Here is a 16,002-nt window from a genome sequence, read left to right on the forward strand (position 1 = left end):
TTTTTTTTTTTGATGCAGTAAATTTCTATCAAGAAATTTTAATTTTCAGCTGCCAGGATCCCTCATACATTATATTCCAGGAAAGTTTTATCACTAACTTTCACTCTTCTTCAAATATATCAAGACAAGTAGACCAGAGACCAGACAAAGAGTGTTTAGCCTTGGCCTATAGATCTTTAATGACTGTTGTGTCTCAGCCTCTAGCTTTCAAATCAGTTTTGAGTCTTGTCCTTAGACTTTCTAATGAGTGTTGAGTCTTGGCCGAAAGCTCTCCTCTCCCTCACTATCACTCTCCACTGTCCATTGGTGCAGATACTTCATTGTATTGGCAATCAAGGCAGTCCATCCTGTTTGATGACTAAAAATAGTAATTCAATGTCAGTAAAATGTTCAGTGAAACCTGTCCAAACCAAACACCAAATAAACCCCAAAACCTGTCTCAGTGATGATTTCACAAGGTCTAAAAACAAAGCAAAAATTGGCAAAATCGGAAGTAAATATACATTAAAAAAAAAATTGTAACGGTAAAATCAGGATTTGAAATAGAGGAATTCCACTAAAAAGCAAAAAAATATCATCTCTGCTGTCTAAACCAAGCACTAAATAAACCAAAAATAGTAAAGGATGAAGGCAAAAATTAGAGCTATGCAAAGTAGCAAGTATATACCTTGCACCACACCCTCTTCCAGTGTCACCATGGAAATACTCATAAAACAAAATCAGCTTTTTGAAGTATGGATCCTTCATGTATTTCACATTATCTCCTGAAATAAATAACAAATTTCAGTATGAACAAAGTAAATTGACTTATTTGAACTATTAATTTAGCAACAAACAAGATGTCTCTAATAATTATGTATTCAATAATAGACTTTTTCACAGAATTTTTTTACGCTATTCCTCTTGCTCATGAAATATTTCCCTCACAAAAGTATAAGTTTGTTTACATTAATCTGTTTACTTTCTCAATACATTTGTAAATGCATGCTTGTTTAAACATTCCCAGATAACTGCTTCAAACTGTTTCCATCAATTTAAGTTGCACTCCAGCTAAGAATCATGCAAAATGTGATTCATGGGTAAAAAGCCTACATATTTTTATTTTTGATATTTTGTTTAAATTGCCATAGTAAACAGAAATTAATATTCATTTTTTAATATAACCCGTGTTCTTAGGAGATAAAAATTATATAGAATGCACTGTAGATTTCAAAAGGGAGATAACTTTGCAAATGACACTCAAATACAATAGAATCTATCGGATTTTCATTGTTGATTATCTCCTAAGAGCAGCAGGATTGGAATGAATAATTACACATTTCTTAGTATAGACCCATAAATCAATTTAATTACAAAAATAAAAATATGTGGCCTTTTTTTGGGGTATATCACATTTTTCAGATTTTGCATGATTCTTACAAAGACAGCTACTTAACTACTTAGATTAGGAAATGGAAAAGAACAGTTAAAATCAAACATAATTTAAGATTTTTCAGCAACTGAGGAAAAGTCAATAACAAATACACAATGTTGTCTTTATAAGTACCATGACAGGGTCTTCGTCCACTCAAGTCTGGCACAAAAATATCTGTCAGACGATGAGATAGCTCTTTGGCAACTTCATTCAGCCTCATCATGTGACCTGATCCTGTAGGACATTCCACTTTGAGGCTGTCACCATAGTAATAGTCATACCTCAATAAGTTCTCTATAATCAGGTAGTTCACTGATAATATAGAAAAAAACAGCTTTGCTAAACCAAATGATATGCTCATCCCCCTTTTTCTAGTGTTAAAAGTCTAATTACAAAAATTCAGAAAAAAAAATCAAAAGAGGTTAAAATATGAAAAGACATATTTGGTATAAAAAAATATTAAAATACCTGTGGATAGACATACAGACAGTTGCTCACAAATTGATGAAAGCAAGTACAAAGTTTTTGAATAGTAATTGCCATGGCATAAATCATAAACAGTTCATTATGCTGTCTTAACACTATGCTTACTATATTATAAACAAGCTGAAGTTAACAAGTTATTACCAGACATAGATAGTATATGTACAATGTACTTTACTCCTTCTATAAAATGAGTTTTTAATAATTTTTTTTTTGTACTAATTGATCATGGCTGATTTAATTTATTCAATTCTTTCCCCAATATTACTGTATTATCCCTTCTTAACCTGACAGGATGAGTAAGTCTCAGTGATACACTTTGATACAAAGTAACTACTTGTAAGCAAAATTTTATATGCAGCACATAATACTTGAAAAAATTAATGTCATCTTGAAAGAAAGGAAAGGCCTGCTTAAAAATATTGAGTAAATAACCATCAAACTTCAGGTCTCACAATACTGAGAGACAGATGAAACAGTCATCCTGGTATTGTTCACTTTGCCCTAAGATACCAACCACTGCAACTAGAAGTCACCCAGTCAATTTCTTACATTGCCAAAGATATGCAGGTTTTTATACCTTATATCTTTGTAGACAACAAATAAAACAAACAAGAGGCTCCCAGGAGCCCGAATCACTCCCCTGGTTAAATTTTTGCATTTCAAGGGCAATAACTCTAATAAGGAGTTGTCCAATAATTTCACTCAAAGACTTTGGTAGGACTTATCATAGGATAATTTCATCAATTTAAAGTTTCTTTCTATCTATTATTATATAGTTTCAAAGATATTGGGTGAAAACTGCTAAAAACATCATTTTGTGCCTTTCAAGAGCAATAACCCTAACAAGGTGTCATCCAACATCTTTGTTCCCCAGACTTTTGTAGGACTTATCATAAGGATCATTTTAGTACATGAATGTTTCTTTCTACCTGTCTAAGTTTTCAAGATATTGGCTGAAAACTATAAGAAGAGGCTCCTAGGAGCCTGAATCGCTCACCTGGTTGAATTTTGCCTTTCAAGGGCAATAAATTAAACAAGAAGTTGTCCAACAATTTTGACTCAAGAAAACTTTGATAGGACTTATCATAATGATCATTTCAGTAAAGTCTAAATCTATCATAGTTTTTAAGACATTGGCTGAAAACTGTAAAAAAAAAAAACACCTGTCATTTTCCCCTGTCAAGGGCAATAACTCTTATAAGAAGGCATCTGACAAATTTTATGCCTGAAGACTTTTGTAGTCCTAAAAATAAGGATCATTTCAGCAATTGAAAGAATTTGGCTAAACCTAACAGTTTTGGAGATATATGTGAAAAATTACTGTCTGACCCCTATGTTCTATTTTTAGTAACAATGGCCATGTTTTTTGACGGATCAAAAATCCCCATATCCGTTCTATGCAGGTTACCCCAAGGAACATTCATACCAAGTTTAATCTCAATTGGTCAAGTAGTGTCAGAGGAGAAGATTTTTGAAAGAAATAACATTAAAAACAGCAAAAAAACTTTGAAAGAGGACAATAACTCAAACATGGCTTAATAGATTAACAAGAAAATTTAACCAAAGATATATCTCATCATGCTGAACACTTTTACCCAGTCAGAATTGGACTTAATCTAATTATTTTGGAGATATATGCGAAAAACTACTGTCTGACCACTATGTTCTATTTTTAGTAACGGCAGCCATGTTTTTCAACGGATCAAAAATCTCCATGTCAGTTCTATGCAGGATACCCCAAGGAACATTCATACCAAGTTTGGTTCCAATTGGTCAAGTAGTGTCAGAGGAGAAGATTTTTTTAAAGAATAACATAAAAAATAGCAAAAAAACATTGAAAAAGGGCAATAACTCCAACATGGCTTAATAGATTAAAATGAAAATTTGACCACAGATAGATCTCATCATGCTAAACACTTTTACCCAGTAAAAATTTGGCTAAACCTAACCGTTTTGGTGATATATGCAAAAAACTACTGTCTGACCCCTATGTTCTATTTTTAGTAATGGCGGCCATGTTTTTTGACGGATCAAAAATCCCAACACCAGCTCTATGCAGGATACCCCAATGAACATTAATACAAAGTTTGGTTCCAATTGGTCAAGTAGTTTCAGAGGAGAAGAGTTTTGAACAATTATTAACGACGACGACGGACAACAACGGACAATGACGGACACCAAGTGATGGTAATAGCTCACATGGCCTTCGGCCAGGTGAGCTAAACAACACCATTTTTTTCACCTTCCAAGGGCAATAACTCTAACAACTTTGATCCAATGCAGACTTTTGTAGGCCTTATAATAAGGATCATTTTGGCAATTGAATTTGTTGTTTGTTTGTTTGTTGGGGTTTAACGTCCGAGCAGCACTATTTCAGCTATATTCAGACGAATTGAAAGAATTTGGCTAAACATTACTGTTTTGAAGATATATGCCAAAACAGTCTGATCCCTTTGTTCTATTTTAGTTATGGCAGCTATATTTTTAAACATATCAAAAATTCCCACATGAGTCCTATGCAGAATAACCTAAGGAACATTCATACTAAGTTTGTTTCAAATTAGTCCAGCTGTTTCAGAGAAGATTTTTAAAAATAATAACGTTAAAATAGCCAAAAAACATTGAAAAAGGGCAATAACTCCAACATGGCTAAATGAATTTACATGAAAATTTGACCACAGATGGATCTTATCATTCTAAACACTTTAACCCATGTTAAATTTTTTCTAAACCTAACAGTTTTGAAGATATATGAGAGAAGTTTGGTTCTAAATGGTCAAGTAGTTTCAGAGGAGTAGAGTTTAGAAAAATTAGTACAGACGTTTGACACTGATGATGACGACGACAACGACAACTACAGACGACAATGATGATAGATGCTAAGTGATGGCAATAGCTCATATAGCCTTTGGATATGAAATGGTGACTTACTTGGGAACCATATAGGACCTCTCCAGTTACTGTTTCCTCCAAACAGTTTACTCTCAGACTCTCCTGGTTCATATCCTACTCTGGCAGGGCCATTATCTAGGACAAATGGTTTCTGTCTGTGATGCTGCAGTGTATGAAACATAGAATTATACCAGTTCAGACAGAAAAGATTGATAACATGTCTGCCCCTGTCAAATGTCACAAAAGGTTTAGCGTTAACAGTTTAAACAATAATGGTTCAATAATTCCTGAGTTACAGATTACAAAAGGGCATATTGTTAAGCATACAGACTGCAATGTCTGACGAATGTAGTCAAGCAGTTCATTTTTGTTAGTGATACAGGTTTTAAGACAAAGTCAAGACAAGCAATATAAGATCAATGCAAGTAAAATTATCCATCAAAACTGTAACAACAAGATAAATAGACATGGTAGACAAGTTTATTGTAAAATTTAAGAAAATAACATATAATTTATTAGAGGTCGACTTGAAGCCAGAAAAAAAGGCAGCAGACATAACTGCACTTTAAAACTCCCTCAAACACCAAACCTTGGTAGTTTCATTCCCCAAGAGGTAAAAATGTAAAAATGTATCAATGTAAGACGATTAAGGCTAATAATCATATCAAATATATCCATACCTTTGACAAAGACCTAATGCCATAGGCTGATAAAAACTCATTTTCATCTAACATATGCTTCAGTACAATGATTAATTTCTCCTTATTTACAATGGCTAGGAGTAAGTTTTGTGTCTTCTCTCGTCCACTCATAAAGGATATCTAAAACAAACAACTGCCAAATAGGATTGATTGATTGATTGAATGTAGTTCTACCTCTTATGGTAGATATCTCATGAATTTCAGGATGAAAGGGTTTAGTAATTTAAGGGACCCTGTATTCTGCTAGTTCTACAGGCTGAGCTAGATCTGCACATTCCAAAATCACAAAAAGAAACAAAAAATGTTTGTCATGAAAAATCCCATACATTTAATTGTTGAAATGTGGGAGATCTGTCACATATGAATTCTCTGAGGTTAACAGGTATGCCTCTGGCCATATGAGAAAGGTTATTAAAAACACTGGCATCTAAACTTACAGTTTTCCCCAAGTCTTTTCTGTTCTCTAAGAACCATTTTGTCCTTTTGTAAAATCCTGGGAATTTTTTCATTGTCTCCTCCTTCAAGACAAGACAGGAGAACAAGGGCACTAATCCAACCATGGAGAATATCTTCATCGGACTGGTATGGCTGTTTGTACGTAGATGATCATAATAAAATTCGTCTTTCTCATCCCACAAACCTAAAAATAGGACATAAACCTGAAGATATGCATTCATTCAGAGATGAACAAAGCGGAAATTGTCAAAATTGGAAGTAAATATAGAGTCAAAGAAGAATCATAACGGTAAAATCCGGATCTGAAATGGTGGAAATCCACTAAAAAACAGAAGAAAATCATGTCTGATTCATTGGGGCACAACTGTTCCAAAGGGTACAATGGTCTGAATACTGTGGAAGTACTATTCAAAAACTACTGTCAAGTTGACAAACCATGACTTTTTAAACCTGTAATTGCATGTACCTTCATAGTTCAATAAAATTAACAGCTCTTATTTTTTTTCAGTGAAGAGACTTTTCATTCATGTAGTAGGGGTGCAAGTTTACCTATGCCATCTTTCTTGTTGATAGCATCCACAATGGCAACAAAGTGTTCAAAGAACTTGCTTGCCATGTCTTCATAGACATGATCCCTCTTGGCTAAGATAAGGCTAATTTCTAACATGATGAGACAGAAGAATGCAACCCAGGCAGTGGCATCGGCCTGGGCTATTTTACCACCACAGTCCAGGGGCTTAGATCTGTCAAACACTCCAATATTGTCCAAACCCAGAAATCCACCTGAGAATATGTTCTTCCCTGTAATGTCTTTTCTGTTGATCCACCTTAAATGTTGAAAGTCAATCAAGGTACTCAGTTACTAAGTCAAATAAGATCAATGTTTCAATATGAAACTGAATAAAGGACTTTTACAAGTCTTTTTCTTTGCCAAATATCAATTTTCAACTTCATAGTAAAAAATGAGTTTTGCCATCATTTATATTACAGTGTTCTCATGAATTTTATCTGTTTTAATTCAGATTAATTTTGATGTACTCTAAAAGTATTAGTGTGTGTATACTAATTATCACTATTTTTGCATTGAACATAAAAGCACTAAAAAAAGTACCAGTGAAATTGATTTTAAACAATATATAAGGCTTATCATTTTTTTTAATCTGCAAAAATTGATATCTGCGAATATGTTCACTAAACAAAATCCGTGAAAATTAGGTAGCAAAAATTGATACACTAACAGTACTATGTACATAACATAATAAGGACACTTATTACTGGTAGCTTACATGAGATTCAAAATTGTTTTTGAGGTAATATTATTTATATTATATAAGAAATGGTTCAGGAAATCTCTTTGCAGAATAGAGCTATGAGAACATTGCTATCAAATGCAGTAAATTTCCTCATAGCAGTTTTTCATGATCATATTCACAAATACTTTATATTCTTTTCTTTGATATTATTACTGCAAAAAAGCAAAATAAAACCTGAGAAACACTATGTTAAATGTAAAATAATCAATACAAATTTTGAAATACAAAAGACAAAGCCACAAACATTTTTCTTCTATTTTTTTTCTGTCACCCATAGCTTGTAGACTTGCCATGTAAAATTGAGCACCAGTTTATGAAAACATCTGGCTAGGAATACCAGGTCTCTTTTCCCTTTAGGTCCTGAGGCTTTGTACACCTTCAACACAGCATACACATGTACTGGAGGGTTCACATCATCAAAGGCAAACTCATAGGCTGGAATCTACAAAAGTAATGAACGGTGTAAAATAAAATGCAGGAAACACATTATTCTGACACTGTATGAGCCAACCAGTTATCACTTTATCTGCTATATTCATATTATAATTTAAATAGTCTTCCAACTACTTGTATAAGAGAAATGTTGGTTCGCAAATATAAGAGCAATTTTTTCATAAAAGAAACAATGTTTGAAGAAATTCTTAAGTACAGTTTCATGTAAGAAGAAGACAGTCTCTATATAGTAAAAATGACACATAAACATTATTGTGAAACTTTTTATTGCTGAAATACACTTAAGCCAAGCATATTTTTCCTAAGTGTATTGAATGTGTTTTAGCAATTAAAAGTTCTGCAAAAAAGCTTTAAGATTATTAATTCCGCCAAGTTTTTATATGAGTACCTGACCATTAGGATGCATGTACCATTCCCTCAGCATCAAAAGTAGCTGCTCTTTGGCAAAATATACATCAATGTTAGCCATAGGTATCATGTGGAATGCTAAATCCCAAGCAGCATACTGTCAATTAGATAGGTATTAGCAAGGTTTCAATGTTCAGTACAATGTTTTGGGTGAATAGTACTCTAAAAGTCTTTTCTTTTCAGTGATTTCATTATACATTTATTATATTTATTATTTTGTTTATTAAATGCAGCTGTCATAACACAGACAAAAAGCATGTGAACTTTCATTCCCTCCAAAAAATTATTTATTTCTCCTTTAGCATATATATGGTAAACAGTGAACATCATATAGTGGGTAATTTCACAGATGCCAATTTTTTTGTGATTTGCTCTATGAATGTGGGTATTATATTTTGCAGTCTTTGTTTTTCCCTACTTCAGATTTAATTGAATGGAAATTATATGTAAAATATTTGGACAAATTTGGCAACCTCTGAATTTCACGATTCCCAAAACCTTGCAGACTTTTTCTGCTTTACAGTATTTTTGCATCGTTAAAATTACATTACAATAATAAAATCACCCATTTGTATACAACACAAAATTTCCAGCTGCCAAAAAAAAAAAAAAAAAAAAGCACTAAAAAAAACATTCCATGTACCAATGGATTTTCTCTACTTTTCCTGCTAGTCAAGAGGTGGATATGATTTCAACATACGTGGTATATTACATGTATATCCCTATTATTCATACAGAGGTTTACAATAAATACCCATGGACATTCTAAAGCATCAGGCCCAGGCACTACAAAAGTTAAAAAATATTTCAGTCTGAGACTATTCTTGATCTCAATGGTAACTCCATTCAAGGTCTTTGAAATTGATAACCTCACAAACAGTCTAAAAGTTTTGTGGCACTGGGGCTGGGAAATAATAGCATTTTGCTACAGATATTACCACCATTTCTTCACTTTATAGGTTAGAGGTTTATGTACCAATTGGCATTTGCAACAGACCAGTCCTACCTCAGAGAGTAGAATTTGAGGATCCAAATATATACGACAGGTACTCTAATTTTTCAGGCATTGATGCATGTATTTCATCAATATTAAAGAGGCGATTCAATTCTGAATTCTTTAAGGAGTGAAAGGCTTTAAATATACCAATTTCTCACTTAACAAGCTCATTCTGCAGAATTTCTACACTCTTGAAATCTAGGAGTTAAAAATACATACCCATGGGTATTCCCACTTATCAGGCATTGATATTACATCTCTGTTGAAGAGGTGATTCCACTCAGAATTCCTTCCATACTTCCTACACTCTGGAGGTGGTGGCTGCCCCTCATCGCCTTTCAGCCATTCCTCAATCACATAGTAATAGAACTGTTTACTCCACAGTAACCCAGCATAGGCCTGTCTTATGATGCTTTTCTCTGGAACTGGTTTGTTCTTAATCACCTGGCAAAAAGGGGTGTAAAAAGTTAAACTCGGTCAGTTATTCATATAAAAAATAAAATTTATGTTTCCAACTATCTTTTTCACTGATATATATGTAAGATATTATCTAAATTCTTTTGTCATATTGAAGATTATTTTATCATCACATAATCTCTGCTTAACAAGGGATCTTCATTACTTGGCAAAAAAGGTGTGTAAACAATCAAATCACAGTCAAATATAAAAATAAGATTTATGATTCAATAACCATAATTTTTAAACAGACATTTCCAGCTATCTTTTGCACTGATATACATATATGACATTACCATTATAAAGACTGCCTTTTAACTTGTTAATAGTATTTTTATAGTGCAGAAAGATATCAACTTATCTTGTACTAAGGTCCGTAACTCTGTTAAAAACTATCTGATCCAATCATCATTTGAATTTGTAATGAACTCATGAAGTTAGCTTACATCATCATAAAACAGATCTGTCTCCAACTTCCTCTGTTGGAATAAAAACTCAAACTCTCTAGAGTTGAATGCTCCATGTGTTGGTGTCTCTTTTTCAAAATACAGTCTGACCTTGACTTGTGCCCTTTGACCAGGATTCAGTAGGTAGATGTAATGAGCACCACATTTTGTGCCAGTGTGATGAGGATTAACTGCCTTGACGTTTCCTTATAAGAAAGAAAACATTTGAGCACAGTCTACGAAATCAAAAAATAATCATTCAGATAGCAAAATTTTTGAATAACAGGGTAAGCCAGTACATTATATTGTAATACAAGAAAATATTTATCAGAGATATTTCATCTTTAACCTCTAAATGTAAAATTTGACAGGTAAAAATTAGGGTTCCCTATAAGTATCACTTGTTTGTTAATTTACATCTATTTTTGTCATAAATATTGTCATTGTTTTACATCATATTATTTCAAGTTTTTTTCTGTAGAAATAAGACTCTGGTAGTTACAGTTAATGCAAATATAGTTTTAATCTTTCTTTGATATATCATCACTTTAGCTAAAATATGATTACTTTTTTTAGGATAATAAATTGGATTAAGTAAGTAACTAAAATATTAAAACAAGTACCAACAATACCATGATTTAACTAGATATACTGAAAGCAAGCTTCCAAAGAAATACCATCGCTTTAAACAGAGTTAAATGTATAACTCTCTCCTTTTGGAGTCTACTGACAGTAATTTTATTCCTTCATCCACATTTACGTATAATGCTCAACCTTCCTACAAGATTTTATCAAAATTAAGAAGGGACTGTGCTTACAAAGTTTTAACATATAATGCCATTGAATTGGATTATCCCCCTTTTGAGTGCTCCAACAGTTAATATATACCTCCATGCACATGATGCCTAACTTTCCTAATAAATTTATTCAAAATTCCTTGAGTAGTATAAAAGGAGTTGTTTTTATTTTAACATGAAAGTTGGATTATCTCCCGTTTGTGTGTTCTAACAGTAAGAACATTCCTCCATCATCTACATATGATAACCAACCTTCCTTCAGAGTTGTATCAATGTGGTTGGAGTTGTGCTTACAAAGTTTTAATATGCAAAATCCTTAAACTGGATTATCTCCCTTAGGAGTCCTCATACAGTAACAATATTCTTCATGTAAATGTACAAATAATGCCTAACCTTCCTACAAAAATTCATGAAAATCCCTTGAGAGGATTTAGGAGGAGTTGCACCTACAAGAAATGTGGACAGATGGAAAGGACAGAGAGACAGAAAGATGGGGTGATTCCTACATACCCCCAAACTTTGTGTGTGGAATGGGGTATGGGTATAACAAGTGCATAGAGCTTCTTCCATGCAAAAGTTTAATCTATAAATATTTAAAGTAAATTATTCTCATTTCCAATTAAATATTAAATTTTGTGCTTAGGGGATTGATATACCGATCCTCAGTTACCTCAAATAAAGTTAGCATTACAAGAGAGAAGTGTTCTGACATTTTGGTGGGAGAAAGTCTGAGAGTGAAATTATATATGGTAAAAAGAAATTTTCACATGTGAATTATCCAAATTCATTCCTAAAAGGAATGTTCCACAAAATATTATTACATAATACACAATCAATTACTGTGAAGGTTTTATTTTTTTGGTTTGTCAAAAGATTTGGCTTTTTTAGGGTTCTTGAATTCAGTGATTTAATTACCAATACACAATGTAAATTTTAGATTGTAATTTTATATTTTGTTAAGAATTGAATTTCATGATTTGACCAAATCACAAAAACCACAAAAATTGGTACCCAACAAACAATAGTTCTTTCACAGTAAATAAAATGTTTTCAGAGTAGAAGATTAAATTTTGTATAAACAAAACACCATGGTTACCAGATACGACCTACCATTAACTACAAATTCATGAAAGGCATCTTTAGTATAAGGTGATGAATTCTCTTTCCCGAACACCTTGCTATAGTTTGTATCATTCTCTGTAAACATAAGCTGGAATGGATGGTTGTCAGGACTGAAATCTACCTCAAAGTAGAATGGATCTAAAATAATAAGTAAAAATAGTCAGTGTAGATGGATGAACAAAACAAACAGATGCAAGTACAGCAGTAGACCACAATGTCTTCATCTTTGATGTACTATAAAAAGACATATTGTGTTAAACTAACATTGCAATCTCTTACAAGTAAAACATGCTGATTTATCTACCTCTTCCTAGTTGTTTTGATAAATATGTGTAAATTTATTTTTGCACTATTCTATGTGTAATACATACTATGTTTAGCTTACTTTATCAATGTGGTTAAGTGTACTTCCTTACATGTAATTTTCACAGTTTCATCTTCTTCAATATAACCACCAGAACTAAGTACTCTCTGTCTTGATTGGCATACACCTGCAAATAAATGATTCAATCATATGAAATGATTATACTGGCTTAGATGTCTTCAGGCTATTCATTTACCCTATCAATGTTGTCTTTGTTCTATCAATGACGTCAGCTTGCTTATCAATGTATTTTGCATATCAATGTCTATTTTCTATCAGTGAACTCATTTTGCCTATCAATGACACCATTTTGCCTATCAATGACTTTTGTCAACAAGCAAAATCATTTTGCATATCAATGTATTTTTTTTTATCAATGACATCATTTTGCATATAAATGACTTTTCCCTATCAATAACTGTGAAAGTATTTTTGTTCATGGGGTACCAATTTTCGTGGGTTTGGGTAACCATGAAATTAGGTTCCCAATGAAAAGGAAATTTCCCATTCGTTTGTCCCTACTTCATCAGTATACAGACTTGTTGCCATCATTTTAAATATTGGTTTCCACACACTCTTTAAACCAGTATGCGTGAAAAGTCAAGATGAAGAAAACAATAATTTCTTCCACTACCGTTTCTCAACAAAGTTATAGATGCAATTAATTTGACTAAAATCCTCCATCACAAAAATGTTACCAGCAAAATTCCCCCATATTTCAAAGACATGTAAAATTACATGTAATTCAATGTGGATCCTGAAAAATTTAGAAAGATCTTTTGGAGTAGACTATTATCAGAATATAATAGCATTAAAACCTATGATTTTTCAACACTGTATACTTCTATTCCCCATACCCAGTTAAAATCCCGACTTAAAATCATTATACAATGTTGTTTTTTCAAAAAAAGATGGTACACCTAGATACAAATATATAGTTCTTGGTAAAGATTCCTCATACTTTGTAAGAAATAATTCTAAATCATCTTCCAAATATACAGAAGAAGATATTTACAAAATGCTGGAAGTTTCAATCGACAACATATTTGTCCAGTATGGTGGACGTGTTTTTTAACAAACAGTCGGCATTCCAATTGGAACAAATTGTGCTCCTCTACTTGCTGACCTTTTCCTGCACTCTTATGAGGCTGACTTTATAGCTGATCTGATTCAAAAGAAAGAATATCATTTAGCTAGATCCTTTAATCTCAGTTTCTGCTGTATAGATGACATATTATCTTTAAACAATCCTAATTTTGGGGATTTGTTACATCGCATCTACCGCAAAGAACTTGAGATAAAGGATACTACAGACACTGTGAGGTCAGCCTTATATCTTGACTTAAACACAGAAATCGATGGTAAAGGAAAACTATTGACCAAATTTAACGATAAACGTGATGACTTTTCATTCAGAACTGTCAACTTTTCTTTCATCTGTGGCAACATCCCTTCAGCACCTGAGTACTGGAGGTTATATATGACAACTCATACGTTATGCCAGAGCTTGCCGAAACTACACAGACATTTTGTATTGTGCTAGAATTCTAACAAATAGGCTTCTGGAACAGGGTTATGTTGCTACAAGATTGAAGTTATCACTACAGAAGTTTTATGGTCGTCATAATGAACTTGTGGATCGTAACGGTGTATCCATCTGTGCTATGAAAACTGATTTGTTCAACGTGTCATAGTTTTCCTTTCCTCTTTCGACTTGCCTTTGTTACTTTGTATGTATGATTTTAGTTACTTTATGTTCTTTGTTGTTTATGTCTGTTTTCCATGTCTGGTCTATGTCCCCAGATTACATTCTTTTGATTACCGCTATAACCTTGGTTCCCTTGATTACTCTTTCAATTAAGTTTCAAATCCACAAATTCACAATTCCACGAACTAACATTTTCCCCCTTAACCACAAAATTGGTACCCATGAATAAAAGTACCTTCACAGTACATCATTTTACATATCAATGTCTTCTCTTATGAATAACATCATTCTGTTTATCATTGGCATCTTTTTGCCTATTAAGGTCTCTTGCATATCAGTGACACCATTTTTCCTAGGCAAGTTTTTTTTTTAATTTGTTGGTTTACAATATTTCATTCTAACCTGAGTTATTTATAGAAGTGGGATTCTAATCTACTGTAGGTACTTACACATTATTAATAAATGACCTTTCACACCTACCTAATGTAGGATGATAACACATCACTTTGTTGACATCAACTTTCTTTAAATATGGTTTTTCCTTAGGACAACACTGAAATATTACAAAATAGAAATGTAATTTCATAGGTTTTAATACATTCAAAGAAGTATTAGTAACACCAATTTAACATACGCAATTTTATTTTACAGTTTTCTCAGTAAGAAGACAAAAATATTCCTATTTTTAGCTGAATGCAAGATTTTCGTTTCTCACCAACAGATTGAGACAGAACAAGTGAATTTTTCCGTGAAAATTAGGCACAACAAAATAAAGAGTTAGGGGAGGGTCATATCTTACTAATGGGCATCTAATATTTCTATAATTTACACATGGATAACCAGTGATTGATTATTTCATTCAATTTGTTCACCTTAATATGGAATGACCATTTTGAATGACCTGTATTTTAAACCTGGTCATTGGTCAGCTGTTAAATGTATGTCATTTTAATTTAAAACATTTAAACTGAATACAAATTGTATGCGAGAAAAAGAATCAATACCAACTATCTTCCTACAAGATTGAGAAATCTCTGGAACCCCTGAGTAAATGTTCATACTGTATGGTAAGAGTAAAATTCAGCATTTTTGAGGCAAAACGGTATATGTAGAAGTTTTGTTTTTAATTTCGGCAGATGGTACTGGTGCACTATGTACTCAAGGCAGGTATAAATATTTTGCGAAATTTATTTTTGGTGTTTTTAAAGAGCATTAAAATACACAAAAATTAACACCTGTGTAAAAATAACACCCTATACAGTAGTTTTCTTACATGGAAGAGCCTCATTAGAGAATGATTAAATCTAACTCCATTGTCTGAAGTAGCCCTATCTTGTACATAGAAAATTCATCAAAACTGAAGAGTTCTCACCGCCCCGTGTAAAATAAACAGATTCAAACACTGACACCTGAGATAAAAACCAATGAAATCTTACCCGCGGGTGTTTGAGATTTCCCAAGTACCTGAGATAAAAACCACTGAAATCTTACCAGCGGGTGTTTGAGATTTCCCAAGTACCTGAGATAAAAACCAATGAAATCTTACCCGCGGGTGTTTGCGATTTCCCAAGTAGATGAGATAAAAACCACTGAAATCCTACCCGCAGGTGTCTAAGATTTACCAAATACCTGAGATAAAAACCACTGAAATCTTACCCACAGGTGTTTGAGATTTACCAAGTAGCTGAGAGAAAAACCACTGGAATCTTCCCCGTGGGTGTTTGAGATTTCCCAAGTACCTGAGATAAAAACCACTGAAATCTTACCCGCGGGAGTCAGAGATTTCCCAAGTAGCTGAGATAAAAACCACTGAAATTTTACCTGCAGGTGTCTAAGATTTACCAAGTAGATGAGATAAAAACCAATGAAATCTTACAAGGGGGTATTTGAGATTTCCCAAGTAGCTAAGACAAAAAACCACTGAAATCTTACCAGCGGGTGTTTGAGATTTCCCAAGTACCTGAGATAAAAACCACTGAAATCTTACCT

At 33.0% G+C, this 16,002-nt stretch overlaps 1 protein-coding gene across 2 annotated transcripts in view; it reads right to left on the bottom strand.

Moving 5' to 3' along the window:
* The window catches only part of LOC148606395 (uncharacterized), a 25,107-nt gene continuing 9,105 nt past the window's right edge, over window positions 1-16,002 (bottom strand). The window contains exons 5-18 of one of the 2 annotated variants that reach the window (XM_088543887.1): window positions 14,494-14,566; window positions 12,358-12,432; window positions 11,930-12,079; window positions 10,023-10,228; window positions 9,340-9,564; window positions 8,104-8,220; window positions 7,553-7,704; window positions 6,499-6,776; window positions 5,931-6,133; window positions 5,473-5,613; window positions 4,832-4,955; window positions 1,547-1,726; window positions 668-764; window positions 1-358 (exon numbers count right to left, since the gene is read on the bottom strand). In XM_088543887.1, the coding sequence (XP_088400013.1) occupies window positions 241-358; window positions 668-764; window positions 1,547-1,726; window positions 4,832-4,955; window positions 5,473-5,613; window positions 5,931-6,133; window positions 6,499-6,776; window positions 7,553-7,704; window positions 8,104-8,220; window positions 9,340-9,564; window positions 10,023-10,228; window positions 11,930-12,079; window positions 12,358-12,432; window positions 14,494-14,566 (2,139 nt within the window). In that variant the 3' untranslated portion in view covers window positions 1-240. The remainder of the gene's footprint in view (window positions 359-667; window positions 765-1,546; window positions 1,727-4,831; window positions 4,956-5,472; window positions 5,614-5,930; window positions 6,134-6,498; window positions 6,777-7,552; window positions 7,705-8,103; window positions 8,221-9,339; window positions 9,565-10,022; window positions 10,229-11,929; window positions 12,080-12,357; window positions 12,433-14,493; window positions 14,567-16,002) is intronic. The other variant, XM_088543889.1, reaches the window with a different exon arrangement.

This window comes from Perna viridis, chromosome 9 (genome assembly GCF_037379345.1).
Source record: "Perna viridis isolate PV_CMFRI_1.1 ecotype Kerala chromosome 9, ASM3737934v1, whole genome shotgun sequence".
Classification (NCBI taxonomy): Eukaryota; Metazoa; Mollusca; class Bivalvia; order Mytilida; family Mytilidae; genus Perna; species Perna viridis.